Source organism: Rana temporaria, chromosome 1 (assembly GCF_905171775.1).
Source record: "Rana temporaria chromosome 1, aRanTem1.1, whole genome shotgun sequence".
In the NCBI taxonomy this organism is placed as follows: domain Eukaryota; kingdom Metazoa; phylum Chordata; class Amphibia; order Anura; family Ranidae; genus Rana; species Rana temporaria.
The window spans coordinates 611,836,107-611,855,447 of NC_053489.1; the positions used below are offsets into that span (position 1 = coordinate 611,836,107).

At 43.6% G+C, this 19,341-nt stretch overlaps 1 protein-coding gene across 1 annotated transcript in view; it reads left to right on the forward strand.

Annotated features, from left to right (window-relative positions):
* POLR1A (RNA polymerase I subunit A) overlaps positions 1-19,341 on the forward strand; it is a 178,089-nt gene that overhangs the window by 90,841 nt on the left and 67,907 nt on the right. The window contains exons 23-24 of the mRNA XM_040335240.1: positions 8,430-8,651; positions 14,897-15,111. Coding sequence (XP_040191174.1) covers positions 8,430-8,651; positions 14,897-15,111 — 437 coding nt within the window. The remainder of the gene's footprint in view (positions 1-8,429; positions 8,652-14,896; positions 15,112-19,341) is intronic.

Here is a 19,341-nt window from a genome sequence, read left to right on the forward strand (position 1 = left end):
CGCAATAAGCGCTTACAAAATAAGGGACAGAATTATTATTATTATTATTATTTTTTTTTACTAGTAATGGCGGCGATCTGCGATTTATTGGGACTGCGACATTATGGCGGACACACTTTTGGCGCCATTCAGATTTATACAGCGATCAGTGCTATAAATATGCACTAATTACTGTATAAATGTGTCTGGCATTGAAGGGGTTAACACTAGGGGGTGAGGAAGGGGTTAAATGTGTACCTGTATTGTGTTCTAACTGTGGGGGGAGGGGGTTGACTGGGGGAGGTGACCGATGCTGTGTCCCTATGTACAAGGGACACAGATCGGTCTCCTCTCTCCCCTGACAGGACGTGGAGCTCTGTGTTTACACACAGAGCTCCACGTCCCTGCTCTGTCATTACCGATCGCGGGTACCTGGCGGACATCGCGACTGCCAGGCACGCGCATCGGCATGTCGGGGACGCGCCGGGCGCGCCTGCGCGCCCCCCAGTGGCTGGAGGAGTCCAGGACGTCCTGTTGGATTTTCAGAGCCACCGTGAAGCCGTCATTTGACAATGGCCCGGAGCTCGGGTGGTTTAAAGGGTTAATAAAGGGAAAAAAAATATTCTTTAAAATAACAAACATGTTATACTTACCTCCACTGTGCAGTTCGTTTTGCACAGAGTGTTCCCCGATCCACGTCTTCTGGGGTCCCTCGGCAGCTGTCTCTGGTCCTCCCCGCAAGAACTCACCACAGTCATGCGAGAGCTCGCATGGTGATGAGTCCTTGCGGGCGTGCTTCCGTGATACAGCGAGCAGCCATAGCCGCTCACTGTATCACTCGGCCCCGCCCTTCGGCGCCACGTCGCTGGATGTGATTGACAGCAGTGTTTGCGCTGCTCTCAATCCATCCGCTCTAGCCAATTAGCGGCCAGGCTGAGTGGCGAAGAGGATCTTGGAACCGAGTGCGGGACTTTTGAGGGGTCAGGTAGGAAAAACGGGGGCTGGGGAAGGGGGGGGGCGGCATCATCAGATTTTTTTTCCTTTCCAACTCCTTTAATGTGACCGGGGTAGAAGTCTTCTCTGACCTGCAACCTTTGTCACCAGGTATAGATTTTCCTCTGAATGCCATGTAAGACTTGCATAAAGCAGGGTGTTGACAGCATGGCTTTGAGCTGTTCATATCTTTACTGCCCTTTACTAACCTTTCATTACTGAAATTCCACTGGTTACTGAATGTTCCATGTGTGTGACTATTGTCTCTGAATCATCCAAATTCTTTTCTTCTGTGCTGGTCATGTGACTAATGCCCTGGTGTTGGTCATATGGTCTCTGCTGAATGGCAGGCATAGATTGGTTGTGCCTGAATGCCATTCCCTGGCACTTCAGAAAAGATTCTACAATCAGTACCTCAGCGTAAGTCAGGTGACTGGCAACATTTTCAGAATTGCAGAAAAAAGGAATTTCCTATCTGTCTCTATTAGAATTTTGTTCATGAGAATAATTTGTGCAATACAAGCGAGGCAAGATAGGGTTTAAAGGGACACTAAAGGTTCCCGTTTAAAAAAAAAATAAAAATAACAAACATGTTATACTTATCTCCACTGTGAAGCTCGTTTTGCACACAGTGGCCCTGATCCTTGTCTTCTGTCTCGGCTCCTCCCCGCAAGAATTAACCCCCTTCATGGGAGCTCTCTCCCATGGGGGCCAGTTCTTGCGGGGGCGCTCCCGTGATACAGCCGGCCACTATAGCCGCAGACTGTATCACTCTGCCCCGCCCGCCGGCGCACTGTGTCATTGGATGTAATTGACAGCAGCATGAGCCAATGGCTGCGCTGCTATCAATCTAGCCAATCAACAGCCAGACTGAGTGGAGAAGAGGCCGTCTGGGACGAGCGCAGAAGGTGAACGGGCTCAGGTAAGTAAAACGGGGGGGGGGGGGGGGGGCGTCATTGCCAAGTTTTTATATATATATATATATTAATATGACTCATGTCGCAATTGTGTATGAATATATATATATATATATATATATATATATATATATATATATATATATATATATATATATATATATATTCATACACAATTGCGACATGAGTCATATTGTAATTAAATGTCTACAGCTGCTTTTTTTCTGTAAGATGCAATATGGCTGCCTGGATGTGTTCTGTACGCAGAATGTATACAGAACATCCGCCGGAAACATAATTTGGCTAACTGATTTTCCCAGAAGTCTACACCAAGGTGCAAGTCAGATTTTTGGCATCGCATGCAACAAAAATTTCTTATTTTTTTTGTGAGATACTCCCAATAGGAAATCGCATCTAAAGGGATGTTGACCCTGCAATTTTCCTCATTAGAGCCCTGCAAGTGCAGCAGCTGGTTGATGATTATGAAGCCACTCCCATTAGACATAATTTCTTCTGAATAATGGCCCGTACACACGATCCGAAAATCGGACGGAAAATGCCGCTTTTGACGTGATCGTACTATAAATGGATCGCTACACAGCTTTTGAGAGCCGATCACGACAGTTCATCCAATTTTTATAATTTGATCGGGCAAGCACAAAACGTACCAGATCGTGCGATTTTTTGTTTAGTCAGTACAGTTGTCGTCCGAAAATGCAATACAAATACACTACTTAACTTTTTTTTTTTTTTTCTGTCGTACAAGAATTTTCATGACTTTAATAACCTATTCAATTTCTACTCTACTGTTGTCCGATTTTCGGTTTGTGTGTACGGGGCATAACAAATGGTCTGCAACAAAGTCTGGTAAAATCCCGTAATGTGCATAGATCACCCAGAGGGAAATATTTTTTATTTTATTTATTTTTCTCAACAAAAGTGGAGTTTTTTTGTTTTTTTAAGGTTTATTATCAGGGATGAATTCTCAGAACTATTTATTGGAATAGTTTTTGCATTTTAGAATGTGATGCCTCAAGACTGTCCATACTTTTTAAATGGTGCCTTGACTAAAAAAAAGGGTGAGAAACACGGATCTAAACGATAGCTAAAAATACTAACAAATACGTAAGCTTGCCCACAACACTTGTTCTTTATTGTGATATTAGAAAGCCTAGGCAGAAATCTTAAAGCGGAGGTTCACCCAAATTCCAATACTTTGCTGTCCGCATCATTGCATAACCTAGATGACCACTGCCCTAAGAATTTTTTTTTGGTGACATTTAAATACCTTATTTTTAATGACTTCCGGGTTTCCCTCCCGCGGGACTAGGCGTCTCCCCTTGCGCCGCAGTGATGTCTGGGAGCTTGCCGCATTGATTTCTGGTAGCTCGCCGCAGTGTGTACTGGATACAATACCATCACAACGAAGCGGTGAATGATGGGACAGGAGCATTTACCGCTTCCAGGAAACGATTGCTTGAGGGCTTCACAATGCCCACAAGCAAAATGGAAACATCCAGGACGAGAAAATTTAAGTTATTTTTTAACACGCAAACAGACAGGTTTTATTTAGACACCGAAAACGTGAGTATACATTTGTATTGTAAAACCCCATGAAATGCACACAAAAAAAAAATTGGCCGCGGAACCCCCGCTTTAAGCATGGTCCTTTTATTAACCGCTTCCCTACCCGCCCATTGTCAAATGACGTCCACAGGAGGGATCTCCCATCCTGGGCGGGCGTCATATGATGTCCTGATCTCGGGGGCGTGCTCCCACTGTGTCACTCAGGAACCGATGTTCGTGCCCGGCGGCCGCGATTGCCCGGTAACAGAGCAGGACAGTGGATCTGTGTGTGTAAACACACAGATCCGCGTCCTGTTAGGTGAGAGGAGACCGATGGTGTGTTCCCAGTACAGAGGAACACCGATCTGTCTCCTCCCCTTGTGAGTCCCCTCCCCCCTACAGTTAGAAACACTCCCTAGGTAACACATTTAACCCCTTGATCGCCCCCTAGTGTTAACATCTTCCCTGTCAGTGACATTAATACAGTAATCCGTGCATTTTTATAGCACTGGTCGTTGTATAAATGTGAACGGTCCCAAAATGGTGTAAAAAGTGTCCGATATGTTTTGCCGCAATGTCACAGTCTCAATAAAAATCGCAAATCGCCGCCATTACTAGTAAAAAACTTAAAATGCCATAAATGTATCCCCTATTTTGTAGACGCTACAACTTTTGCGCAAACCAATCAATATACGCTTATTGCATTTTTTTCCCCAAAAATATGTAGAAGAATATATATATCGGCCTAAACTGAGGAAAAAAATGTGTTTTATAAAATAAAATTGGGATATTACAGTAAAAAATATTGTGTTCTTTTCAAACTTGTCACTGTTCTTTTGTTTAAAGCACAACAAATAAAAACCACAGAGGTAATCGAATACCGCCAAAAGAAAGCTCTATTTGGGGGGGGGGGGGGGAATTATAAAAAATTCCATATGGGTACAGCATCGCATGATTGCGCAATTGTCATTCAAAATGTGACGGTGCTGAAAATTGGTCTGGGCAGGAAGGGGGTGAAAATGTCCTGTATTGAAGTTTTAAAGCAAACATTTTCTGACTTTAATATAAGGGATTCCATTTTTGTTATTCTTCTGTAATTATCAGTTACTTGGCTGTTATACTAACCCTCAAGCCATCATTTTTATTTTATTTTTTACCGCTAAACCAAAATGGGTGTACAGAGCAAAAGTCCTCCTCTACATACTTGCATTAAACCAGATCAGCTAGGCAATGTGCAAGATGGCAATGGTAGCCTGCATGTTTCTCTGGGTACAGGTTTCCTATTGAAGAACACCACTTGTGCCTCGTACACACAACCAGTTTTCCCATCTGCCAAGCTTTTGGCCAGGGAAAACTGGCTGTGTGTATGCTCCATCGCAGTTTTCCCGACAGAAAAACCGGCGGGAATTGCGGCGGGAAAAATGAGAAAATGTTCTCCTTTTTTTTTTTTGCAAATCCCGGCAGCCTTTTTGCCGGCAATTTTCCTATGGGAAGCACTGCAAAGAAGCATACACACGGCCGGGATTCCCGAGAAAAAGCTGCTACGTGTGTACGTGGCATTACTGTGCAGTCCCAGTGCCCTGATAACACTGGTGTTTATCCCAAAATATATCTCCTCCAAGACCCACAGTCAGCTTCTGTACATTCCGAAAGTTCTCAGTCACTTGTCCAGAGCTTCCCATCTGATGCATGCTCAGAAGGCATTGGGACTGGCAGTCTTGATCTGGAAAACACACATGTACTTGCTAACCCTTTGATGTATTTTTTTTTTCCATGGCTTGCAGAATTACATAGTTAGTCAGGTTGAAAAAAGACACAAGTCCATTCAGTTCAACCACAAAAAAAAATAAAAAAAATAAACAAACAAACAAAATAAAAAACACAATGCAATCCCATACACCCAACTCCATACCCACAGTTGATCCAGAGGAAGGCAAAAAACCCCAGCAGAGCATGATCCAATTTGCTGCAGCAGGGGAAAAATTCCTTTCTGATCCCCCGAGAGGCAATCGGATTTACCCTGGATCAACTTTACCTATAAATCTTAGTACTCAGTTATATTATGTACATTTAGGAAAGTATCCAGACCTTTCTTAACCACTTGACCACTGGGCACGAAAACCCCCTTAATCACCAGACCAATTTTCAGCTTTCGGTGCTCTCACAATTTGAATGACAATTACTCAGTCATACAACATTGTACCCATCTGAAATTTTTGTCCTTTTTTTCCCACAAATAGAGCTTTCTTTTGGTGGTATTTGATCACCTCTGCGGTTTTTATTTTTTGCGCTATAAAAGAAAAAAGACTGAAAATTCTGTAAAAAAAAAAAAAAAAAAATCTAGTTTCTGTCATATTAGCAGGTTATTTCTCACACACAGCATATGCATACTACAAATTACACCCCAAAAACACATTCTGCTATTCCTCCCGAGTATAGCGATACCACATGTGTGCGACTTTTACACAGCGTGGCCACATAGAGAGGCCCAACATGCAGGGAGCACCATCAGGCGTTCTGGAGCACCCAGGCCAATTCTGACATTTCTCTCCTACATGTAAAAATCATCATTTATTTGCTAAAAAAATTACATAGAAACCCAAAACATTATATATGCTTTTTTTTCAAAGACCCTAGAGAATACAATGGCGGTTGTTGCAACTTTTTATCTTGCACGGTATTTTCGCAGCAATTTTTTGAACGCGTGTTTTTAAAAAAAAAACAGTTTTGTGCTTAAAAAAAAAAAAAAACAGTAAAGTTAGCCCAATGTTTTTGCATAATATGAAAGATGAAGTTACGCCGAGTAAATAGATACCCAACATGTCACCCTTCAAAATTGCACACGCTCGTGAAATTGCGCCAAACGTTGCTACTTAAAAATCCCCATAGGCGACGTATTGCAAGGTATTGGAGTATTGAGGGTATTGCAGAGTATTGGGGGGGTATTGCAGAGTATGGGGGGGGGTATTGCAGAGTATGGGGGGGGGTATTGCAGAGTATGGGGGGGGGTATTGCAGAGTATGGGGGGGGGTATTGCAGAGTATGGGGGGGGGTATTGCAGAGTATGGGGGGGGTATTGCAGAGTATGGGGGGGGGGTATTGCAGAGTATGGGGGGGGGGTATTGCAGAGTATGGGGGGGGGGTATTGCAGAGTATGGGGGGGTGGGTATTGCAGAGTATGGGGGGGTGGGTATTGCAGAGTATGGGTGGGTGGGTATTGCAGAGTATGGGTGGGTGGGTATTGCAGAGTATGGGGGGGTGGGTATTGCAGAGTAAAATAAAAAAAATGATGAGTGCAATACTCTGCAATACCCCACCCCATACTCTGCAATACCCCACCCCATACTCTGCAATACCCCACCCCATACTCTGCAATACCCACCCCCCCAGGGTGGGTATTGCAGAGTATGGGGTGGGGTATTGCAGAGTATGGGGTGGGGTATTGCAGAGTATTGCACTCATCATTATTTTTATTTTGCAGAGTATTGCGCAGGGATGGCTGGATCTGTGACTGCAATTGTCACAGATCCAGCCCACAGTGCGGCGGCTGCTGCTGCCGCCCGATCCCCCCCCCCTCCCTCTCCTCTCACACTGTACCGAACGGTACAGAGAGGAGAGGGAGGAACCGGCGTCATTACATGACGCCGGTTTGTTTACAAGTGATCGCGCCGTCATTGGACGGCGCGATCACGTGGTAAGGAGCCGCTTACATTGGCTCCTTACCGCGAGTGCTGTTGCTGCGGGTCCCGTAGACCCGGCGAGCACCGGCGATCGCGTGTGCGCGCCCGCTCGGGCGCGCACAACGCAGTCTCTGGGAGGACGTACATTGACGCCCTCCTAGAGTACAGGAACCGCTCTGTAGCCGTATTTTGGCTATAGGGCGGTTACCAACTGGTTAAAGCAATCTACTGAGCTGGCCAGAACCACCTCTGGAGGGAGTCTGTTCCACATTTTCACAGCTCTTACTGTGAAGAAACCTTTCCGTATTTGGAGATGAAATCTCTTTTCCTCTAGAGTCTAGACGTAAAGAGTGCCCCCTTGTCCTCAGGGTTGACCGTAAAGTGAATAACTCAACACCAAGTTCACTATATGGACCCCTTAGGCCCCGTACACACGACCAAACATGTATGCTGAAACTGGTCCGCGGGCCAGTTTCAGCATACATGTTCGGTCGTGTGTGGGCGCGAGCGAGCCGAATTCCAGCAAACATTTGCCCGCCGGGCCTTTTCCCAGCGGGCAAATATTCCTGGACGTGTTTTAAAACCGTCCGCTGGAATCCTGCACGCTCGGACATGTACGGTCGTCAGTACAGACCTACCGTACATGTCCAGGCGCCCGCCGTCCCTCGCATGCGTCGAATGACTTCGACGCATGCGTGGAAGCCTTTAAATGGCAGGCCCGCCCACGTCTCCGCGTCATCGTCGCGGCGACGACGCGGACACGCCCCGCGTATTGTTTACGCGCGGACTTCTGTACGATGGTGTGTACAACCATCGTACAGAAGCCCTCTGGCAGACATGTACGGTGAAAACGGTCCGACGGACCGCTTTCACCGTACATGTTTGTTCGTGTGTACCCGGCCTTAATTATACATCTGGATTGTTCCGTTAAACTCTTATGGCATTCCTGAGGCTGGGGTTATGTGATAATGTTGCATAAAAAACAAACTCAACAATTTAAAAACCTAGTGTCTTCTGTCTTTTTTTTATAGTGTGTGTGTGTGTGTTTTCTTTTTTGTAATGTGTGTGTGTGTGTGTGTTTTTTTTTTTTTTTGGCTACATTAACATTAACCTGTACTACCTCTGAAGTATTGGGGCCTATGAAGTGAATGTAATATTTTGGTCTCTGGATTTTCATGGCAATACCGCACTGTACATTACGAGGACCCATGGCATGTGTAGAGGCACTAGGCAGCAGCCTTTTGTTTTATGTGGAATTGAGATCTTAGTCTTCTTTTTTCAAATTTTCTTGCAGGTTATTAAACAGTCCAAGCGTTTGGATGAGGTCTTGTCAAGGATGGACTCTGAGCAGGCAGCCCGACACAGCAATGCCATCAGGAAATGGAAAGCCAAGCATCCTTCCGCATATCAGAGGTTGGGAGCTTTCTTGTTGTACTCCCAGAAGAAGATGGCTGCTGCCAGGGCCCTGTGTGAGGCTGAGCAGTACGAGAATGGCAGGGAGCTGGCTGCCAAGCAGGTGAGAGACTTCTGGACTTCTGGCCCTTGTTACCCAATTCAGCCTCTGGCCAATTCTGACATTCTTATCCTACATGAAAAAATCTGCGTTTTTGTTTGCTAGAAAATAATTTAGAACCCCTTAAACTTTATAACTTTTTCTTAAGCAGAGGCCCTAGAGAATAAAATGGTGGGTGTTGCAAATTTTGGGCATTTGGTATTAGCGCTGTGGTTTTTCGAACTCAATTTTTTGGGGGAAAAATACAGTTTAAAGTGGAACTTCGCTTGCCCAATCAACATGGATTTTTTTTAATCCTCATGCTGGTAGCATTAGTAAATAGGAAAGTATATAATATTTACTTGTGTTAACCACTACCCGACGGCCGTACGACTTTATACGGCCGCAGGGTGGTTCTAATTCTCTAACTGGCCGTGTTTTTATGGCCTGCGCGCGCAGTCGGCGGCGCGCGTGTGCGCGCCGCATTGCTGAGATGCCAATGCGAGTGCCTGGCGGCCGTGATGTCCGCCAGGCACTCAGGATCGGCGGCTACAGGGACAAGACTTGGAGCTCTGTGTGTAAGAGGAGACCGATCTGTGTCCCTTGTACATAGGGACATAGATCGGTCACCCCCCTCCACACACAGTTAGAACACAATTCAGGGTACACATTTAACCCCTTCCTCACCCCCTAGTGTTAACCCCTTCAATGCCAGTCACATTTATACAGTAATTAGTGCATATTTATAGCACTGATCGCTGTATAAATGTGAATGGCGCCAAAAATGTGTCAAAAGTGTCCGATGTGTCCGCCATAATGTCGCAGTCACGAAAAAAATGCTGATCGCCGCCATTAGTAGTAAAAAAAAAAATAATAAAAAATTATAATAATCCTGTCCCCTATTTTGTAAGCGCAATAATTTTTGCGCAAACCAGACGCTTCTTGCGATTTTTTTTATTTTTTACCAAAAATATGTAGAAGAATACGTATCGCCTAGACTGAGGAAAAAAAAGTTTTTTTTTAAAAAAGTGGGCTATTTATTACAGCAACAAGTAAAAAATATTGTTTTTTTTTTTAAATTGTCGCTCTATTTTTGTTTATAGCGCAAAAAATAAAAACCGCAGAGGCGATCAAATACCACCAAAATAAAGCTCTATTTGTGGGGAAAAAATGACGTCAATTTTGTTTGGGAGCCACGTCGCACGACCGCGCAATTGTCAGTTAAAGCGACGCAGTGCCACAAGCTGAAATTTCACCTGGTCAGGAAGGGGTATATGTGCCCAGTAAGGAAGTGGTTAAAACAGTTTATATATATATATATATATATATATATATACAGTACAGACCAAAAGTTTGAACACACCTTCTCAATCAAAGAGTTTTCTGTAGATTCACACTGAAGGCATCAAAACTATGAATCAACACATGTGGAATTATACATAACAAAAAAGTGTGAAACAACTGAAAATATATTTCATATTCTAGGTTCTTCCACCTTTTGCAGCAGACACATCTCTAGAACTGGTAAGAGGAGACTGTGTGAATCAGGCCTTCATGGTAGAATATCTGCTAGGAAACCACTGCTAAAGAAAGGCAACAAGCAGAAGAGACTTGTTTGGATAAAGAACACAAGGAATGGACATTAGACCAGTGGAAATCTGTGCTTTGGTCTGATGAGTCCAAACTTGAGATCTTTGGTTCCAACCCCCGTGTCTTTGTGCGACGCAGAAAAGGTGAACGGATGGACTCTACATGCCTGGTTCCCACTGTGAAGCATGGAGGAGGAGGTGTGATGGTGTGGGGGTGCTTTGCTGGTGACACTGTTGGGGATTTATTCAAAATTGAAGGCATACTGAACCAGCATGGCTACCACAGCATCTTGCAGCGGCATGCTATTCCATCCGGTTTGCGTTTAGTTGGACCATCATTTATTTTTCAACAGGACAATGACCCCAAACACACCTCCAGGCTGTGTAAGGGCTATTTGACCAAGAAGGAGAGTGATGGGGTGCTGCGCCAGGTGACTACCTCTTGAAGCTCATCAAGAGAATGCCAAGAGTGTGCCAAGCAGTAATCGAAGCAAAAGGTGGCTACTTTGAAGAACCTAGAATATGAAATATATTTTCAGTTGGGTCACACTTTTTTGTTATGTATAATTCCACATGTGTTAATTCATAGTTTTGATGCCTTCAGTGTGAATCTACAATTTTCATAGTCATGAAAATAAAAAAAACTCTTTGAATGAGGAGGTATGTCCAAACTTTTGGTCTGTACTGTGTGTATATATATATATATATATATATATATATATATATATATATATATATATATATATATATATATATATATATATATATATATATATATATATATATATATATATATATATATATATAATTTTTTTTTTTTTTTTCCAGTTTCTTCCTGGTGTATTGCCTTGGCAAATAATGCCATACATCCCAGGTGTCTTCAGGAGGGAAGGAGAGTTTTTCTCCACATGCATGCAGGGCAGATGGATTCCAGGAAGTAAATTCTGCATGAATCATTTCTCTTTGACCCCTTTCACACTGGAGTGGTGCACTAGCAGGACAGTAAAAAAAAAGTCCTGCTAGCCGCATCTTTGGAGCGGTGAAGTGTGTATACCGCTCCTGCCCATTGAAAATCAATGGGACACTGCGGCTATATCGCCGGCAGAGGTGCATTGCGGGCGGTTTTAACCCTTTCTCGGGCGCTAGCGGGCCGAATAGCGCTGCAAAATTGGCGATAAAGCGCCACTAAAAAAAGAAAAGCTTTACCGCCAGCACACCCCCCCCCCCCGCCCCAGTGTGCAATGCATACTAGCACATTACAACACTGCCTTGCAGGATTTGTTTTTGCTTACAATCGCTTTAATAGGGCAGTTCATAGAGCAAAGTATTTTTTTTTCATAACGACCAATCAGATTTTACGTTTGCATCCAGTGAAAGTATGTAGAACAGTGAGAAATGTTTTCTGATTGGTTTGCAGGGTTAATGCATGATGAACCTTTCTTAAATTACTACAGTTTTTGATATTTGCATTTCAGGCATTAAATTTACATTTTTTTGTTTAGGATAATATTTTATATTTAGGCAATCACAAAAAAACTCAAAAAATATAAATGACAAATAATAATAAAAGTGCAGCGCAAATAAAGTCCTTGACTGAAGAATCAAGAATTAAGGTGACACCCAGTGAAATAGCAAAAAATCTTCGGCAAATGTGATGATATCCTCCACCAGTATAAGAAATGCCTCCTTACCAGATGAGATGGACCGTCAAAGACAGCTTGTTCTCACCATAAGGGAGATGGTGCAGTGGAGTCCAATGCAGCAGTGAATAGTAGGTCCAATGCGGAATAAAAAACACGGGAAAGGTAAAAAACAGAGCTTCACCATACTACAGTCAATCTGGTATGTCTGCAGACAATCTGCCAGAAAACAACTGGCCAGTAGGCGATTGGCAATATAAAATAAAATCAAAACTCGGAGCAACAGCCACAAGCAGCAGCAGAAAGGACGTGGGTGACCTCACAGGAAAAGCTCCTCCCCGTACGCACATTGCGTCCAGATTGGACTTCGTCAGCGGTGGGTGGAGCTAGTACGTCACCCAGCGTCTATAGATACCAGTCAGGTAACCAAGGAGAAAGTCATGGTGATTTGGCCGGCCCCCACCGGAAGCACAGGCAAAAACACACACCCCATCGACCAAATTAAGACACATCCATCCCCTGGGGTCACCATAAGACTAGCGTAAATACTAAAAATACCCATGTATAACATGGAGCATTTTGATCATAGTATACTGTAGACATACACCCGCAACCTTTCATGCAAATATACAACTTAAATATGCAAATATGCAAACACAAATATAACCCTAAAAACTAGTTAAGAATATTTTAAAATATATAGAACAGGGCTAGATATGTAAAACTATATATTATCTTAACAGGAAACAAGAGGATGAATAAGGTAACATACTGATATAATAAATTATCCCACTTTAAAAAAAAAAGTTTTCCTCAGTTTCGGCCGATACATATTCTAGGGGATAGATGTATGATTTTTTTTTTTTTTTTTACTAGTAATGCTATAGTAATGCACTGATAACTGTATAAATGTGACTGGCAGGGAAGGGGTTAACACTAGGGGACGAGGAAGGGTTTAAATGTGTTCCCTAGGAGTGATTCTTACTGTAGGGGGAGGTGACCGACTGGGGGAGGTGACCGATCTGTGTCCCTATGTACAAGGGACACCGCATCGGTCTCCTCTCCCTGACAGGAAGTGGATCTGTGTGTTTACATACACAGATCCACGTCCTTGGCTGTGTAACGGCCGATCACGGGCACCTGGCGGACATCGCGGCCGCCAGGCACCCCCCAGCGGCCGGAGGAGCCGAGGACGTCAATAGACGTCCTCCCGGACCTGAAGAGCCACCTTGTGACCGTCGCTTGACAAAGGCCCGGGTCTGAAGAAGTTAATGTTTTCTGTGACTGTTTTGCTCTGGATAGCGTGAGGTTGATCCATTTTATGTTTCAATGTTTTTATTGAAGTTTTTACAAAGAAAATAAATACATTCTTGAATCCAGAAAAAAAAGGGGGGGGGGGGGTTACAATATAAAATGTAGGCAAAGTCCTGAGTCATCCTAACAGTGAATGGAAACCTCCATAGCAGCCAATTTGCAAACTAGATCCATTATGTAGTGGAGTAAGTAAGACGTCTTCAGCCCTAACAATAACCTCAAAGCTTTTTTGAATTTTCACACATGGGCTGGATCTAATACCGTGTGACATTTAGAGATAGATCCTCCAACCTTTAAAGATCAGCATCAGTCATCCATAAAGAATTATTTAAACAAACATACCGTATTTGCCGGTGTATAAGGCGACCGGGCGTATAAGACGACCCCCTCATTTTACATTATTTTTAAGATTTTTTGCCTGTACTCACCGTATAAGACGACCCCCCTTCCGAGGCTTCCAACGCTTCATATTTCTTCCTTCTAGAGCCATATTCTTCTCCCTTCTTGCTGGAGCTGGAGCCAATCATGGCAAGCGATGTATTATATTATTGAATACAAAGCCTGCTTGGATTGGCAGAGGCTGTGACATTATCATGCCACGCCTCTCTGACTCTCAAAGCCAATCCAAGTAGGCTACTGTATGTAGCCTGCTCGGATTGGCAGAGGTTGTTACTCAAATCCAAGCAGGCTCTGTATTCATTTGAATACATTTCTCACCGGGATTGGCTAAGCGGTATATACTGTATGTAGCCAACGCTACATACAGTATTACCGCACATCCAGCAGGCATCCGAGCAGCTGACCCGGCGTATAAGACGACCCCTGATTTTTGGACATTTTCTTTAAGGGTAAAAGGTAGTCTTATACGCCAGCAAATACAGTATATTATAGACGCATCAATTAACTGCTGTACATATAAGCAAGTCAAGGTAAATGGCTGTGTAGTAAGATATCCCCACCACTCCCTGAGATCAGAATACATTCCGTAGAGATATCCACTATGCAGAGGTTAGAGAACAAAAATCAGATGACTCTCACATCATTATAGTAACAAGGAAAAGACAGAAAAAAGGGAAAGGGAAAAAAAAAAGGGGGGGGGGGAGAAGATAAGAGAAAAGAAAGAGAATAGAGGAAGTAGAAAGTGACCCCGTGCTCCAACACCCACCATCCCAAGACAGCCCTACTCAGGCAAGTATCTTGGATCCCCCGTCAGGTATTTCACCCAGGGGTCCCACACTTTATCAAGGTTGATCCATTTTATGTCCTTTGGGGCCAAGCTCAACCCCTGAAAAACAACCCCCACACCATAATCTCCCCTCCATCAAATGATTTGGACCAGTGCACAAAGCAAGGTCCGTACACACTCCTAAACCTTGTGGACAAGCCTTCCCAGAAGAGTTGAAGCTGTTATAGCTGCAAAGGGTGGGCCAACTCAATATTGAACCCTACCGACTAAGCCCGGGATGCCGTTAAAGTTCATGTGTAAAGGCAGATGTCCCAATACTTTTGACAATATTGTGTATGAATACCCCACAGAAGAATTGATGGAATTGTTCCATATGTACTGCTAACAGCATAACTGGTCATCTTACAAGTTCCAAATTTAGAATGAGACAAACTTGTGGGCGGTGACTGTTCTATACTATGCATACTATTCCATTGTTGGCTGTATGCTGATCTTTTATGTTATTAAAAGCTTTATTTTTGGATGTCCTTATTTTTCCAGCTGATGGAGAGTTGGTACTCCTTGGATAAAAAGTCTCGGAGCAAATACATGAAGCGAGCGGCCCATCTGCCCGACCCTTGCTTTTCAGTCTTTCAGCCCGATTTGTATTTTGGATCTGTGTCTGAATCATTTCAAGAGAAGGTGGATCAGTACAGCCACCAAGTCACCACGGAGGAAAGCAACGCTTACTACAAGTCCAATGTTACAGCTGATAGGTATGTTCCCCTTTTTGTTATGGTTTAAGCTCATTTCAGGATGTTGAGATGCACATTTATCATAAAACAGGGCCCTCTGATTCCTACTGTATTGTATTTGTACAAGTGCTGCGTAAACTGTCGGCGCTCTATCAATCCTGTATTTCAATAATAATAATGGATGTAAACCTGTATGTTTCACGTGATATTACAGCCTACTTACCTGCTCTGTCCAATGGTTTTGCATAGAGCGGTCCCGTACCTTCTCTTCTGCAGTCCCTTAGCTGTGTGCTTTGTGGGCACCTGTACGGGCACGGTCTCGAGCCGGGCTGTGTGCATCCATAAACGCAGCGCAAAGTAGTTACGTCCCTCGATCCTTTTCTTTTTTGAACAGTGTGTATTCCCTTATATGGCTGCCTTTGTAGCTGGGGTGGTGGGGGGAGGTAAAAACACTATCCAAAGAGGAGAAAAAGTAAGTCCTAAAAGAACTCAGATAGTGTAGGTCCTCTACACCATTTGTGCAACAGGAGAACTTGGAGGAAGTTTTCCTGATGGTGGACCCTACACCATGGATGTGTATTTTACCTTAACTGGTTTACGATTCTCCCCCACCCCCCAGACCATGTGCATCCTTATCTGATTTTGAGACAACAGGTGCTTTGATTTTATTACTAGGCTGATATAACGATTGGTCTGTCTGTTGTATATTATATTATTATTATTATTTTACATGATTTGTATAGCGCCAACAGTTTATGCAGTGCTTTACAATGTATAGGGGGACAACACAATTACAGTTCAATACAAAAGGTACAGGAAGGCCCTGCTCATAGAGCTTAGATTCTAAAGGGAGGGGGTATAGCTACAGAGAATGATTTGATGGGGGTGGCTCGGGGGCATTTGTTAGGTGGGTTTGGGATAGGCTTCCCTAAATAATTTGGTTTTCCGGAATCTCCTAAAGGTGGACAGGGTAGGGGCTGGGGCAGGGAGTTCCAGAGGATGGGAGAGGCTCTGGAGAAGTCCTGAAGGCGAGCATGGGAGGAGGTAACAAGTGAGCTATAGAGCAGGAGGTACTGGGAGGAGACAATTTGGGCCATATCTGCAGATGAGGTTGGTGATGTAGATGGGGCTGATGCTGTGAATGGCCTTGTATGTTATGGTTAGCATTTTGAATTTTACACGGTGGGGTAGGGGAAGCCAGTGAAGGGATTGGCAGAGAGGAGCAGCCGTCACAGATCAGTTAGGCCCCTTTCAGACTGGGCCGGGATTGCCGCGGGAATCGGCCGCTAGCGGTGCGGTATTAATCCCCGCTAGCGGCCGATAAAGGGTTAATACCGCCCGCAATGCGCCTCTATAGAGGCGCATTGCGGGCGGTATTGCCGCGGTTTCCCATTGTTTTCAATGGGAAGGAGCGGTATACATGCTCCAAAGATGCTGCTGACAGGAGATTTTTTTTGTCTCCCGCCAGCGCATCGCCTCAGTGTGAAAGCCCTCGGGCTTTCACATTGAGTATGCAGTGAAGGAGTTTTTCAGGCGGTAAAGCAGCGCTATTTTTAGCGCCGTACCGCCTGAAAAACTCCTCAGTGTGAAAGGGGTCTTAGTGAGGTGTATTAGTCTAGCAGCAGAATTCATAATAGACTGAAGGGGGGGAAAGCCTGCGTAAGGGTAGGCCATTAAGGAGAGAGTTGCAGTAGTCAAGGCGGGAAATAATAAAGGAGTGAATAAGTTGCTTTGTGGTGTCATTAGTCAGGAAGGGTCGAATTCTGGATATGTTGCAGGGGTTAAGGCGGCAGGATTTAGCCAGTGATTGGATTTGGGGGCCAAAGAGGTCAGAGTCAAGGATTGCACCCAGCACCCTGGCATATGTGAAGTGACCAATGGTTGCATTATTGATATTAATGGTGAAGTCACAGGGGGGGCTATTTTTTTATAGTCACTCCAGCTCCTAGGAAAGTTTGCAAAACTTGTTGAGCTTAACCCACATCTGCTAATATAGTCAGATTTAAGAGATTATTTGTGTAATCGATGACATTGTGCAGTACTTTATCGCCCCCTATGATATAGAAATAATTCACAGGCTATGTAATTAACCACTTCATCCCCGGACCATTTGGCTGGCCGAAGACCAGGCCACTTTTTGTGATTCGGCACTGCGTCGCTTTAACTGACAATTGCGCGGTTATGCAACATGGCTCCCAAACAAAATTGACGTACTTTTTTCCCCACAAAAAGAGCTTTCTTCTGGTGGTATTTGATCACCTTTGGTTTTTATTTTGTGCGCTATAAACAAAAATAGAGCAACAATTTTGAAAAAAATTCAATATTTTTTGCTATAATAAAAATCCCCCAAAAATATATTAAAACGTTTTTTTTTTTTCCCCTCAGTTTAGGCCAATCGTATTCTTCTACATGTCACAGGTTGGTTACTGCGCTGTCTGTAATGCCGCGTACACACGATCATTTTTCGGCTTGTAAAAAACTGTTTTTTAAAAATGTCATTTAAAATGATCGTGTGTGAGCTTCACATAATTTTTCGGGTTCTGAAAAACGACAAAAAAAAAATTCGGGCATGCTCTATTTTTTTAACGAAGTTTTAAACAATGTCGTATTTTGGGTTGTAAAAAAATGAACGTGTGTGGGCTTTAACGACGTGAAAAACCCACGCATGCTCAGAAGCAAGTTATGAGACGGGAGTGCTCGTTCTGGTAAAACTACCGTTCGTAATGGAGTAAGCACATTCATCACGCTGTAACAGACAGAAAAGCGCAAATCGTCTTTTACTAACATGAAATCAGCTAAAGCAGCCCAAAGGGTGGCGTCATCCGAATGGAACTTCCCCTTTATAGTGCCGTTGTACGTCACCGCGCTTTGCTAGAGCATTTTTTATTTTAACGATCGTGTGTGGGCAACGTCGTTTTAATGATGAGAGGCTGAAAAACGTCATTTTTTACAAGCCGAAAAATGATCGTGTGTACGCGGCATAAGTCACTCTATATGAGTTAATAGAGTAGTATAAAGTGAATGGTCAACAGCTGCAACTTTATGCGAGACACCCACAATACATCAACATATATAAAATAAGCTGTTATGTCAGTGGTGAAAAGAAAAAATATAGTGACATATATATCATGTATTGCACATCATCAATGGGGGCTACAAACCCTCCTTGTAGACTGATGATATTACAATATTATGGCATGTGAAATCAAGGACATGCATCTGAATCACAAAAAGGGGTTAATAATGCCCTATTAATGTCCACTTCCCTACGCCATTTTGTCACAGATGACGTCGTCCTGGGGCTATAGTGATTCTGGCAGAAATTAATATGAAAATTAGAAGCCTTCTCTGTTTTTTTGATGCCTCAACTTTAAACCCCAACAGGGCAGGTTTAGGAGATTCAATGAGATTGATTTGGGTAAGGGTAAAAATAAAGTTGTACACCCTTATCTAAAATCGTCACACCTTGGGGCATTGCCACCATTTATGGTACAGTAAAAAATTGGATTGTGAGCATAATTCATTCCAGAAACATGCTTGTAATCCAAAGCACTTGTATATCAAAGCAAATTTTCCCATAAGAAATAATAGAAACTCAGATGATTCGTTACACAACCATTTATTCATAAGTCCTTCAGGTTATAGTCCATATAAAAAGATTATAGCAATGTGATAAGTTGTATACAGTGAAACCTTGGATTGCGAGCCTAATCCATTCCAGGAGAATGCTCGTAATCCAAAGTACTCACTTATCAAAGTAAGTTTCCCCATTGAACTAAATGAAAAAAAAAAAAATCCGCATTGACTTCAATGGCATGCAATACCACATGCGGCCAGAGGCGGGGGGGGGCGGAGAGCTTCAGAAACGGCCCAAAAGGCCCAAACACTGTTCGGCTGACCTCGGGAAGACTCTGTTCACGAGCCTTTCCGAGGTCAGCCGAACTATCCTCGGGCCTTTCCATGCATTTCCGAGCGACGACCGGCTGCAATCTGAACCACCCCCCACCTCAGGCCAAAAGCAGTACTGCACATCACTTTGGCCTGAATTCTGCTTGTTTTCCGAGACAACACTCGCAAACTGAGTTATGATTTTTAGAAATACAGTGTTCGTATTGCGAAACGCTCGTTAAACCTCGTTACTCACAATCCGAGGTTCCACTGTAACCATAAAATGTCCATCCACAAATGGAAGCCTCCACAAGTGGATTAGAAGCAAAATCCAGCAGGAGCTACAGAGTATAAAAGAGAGGA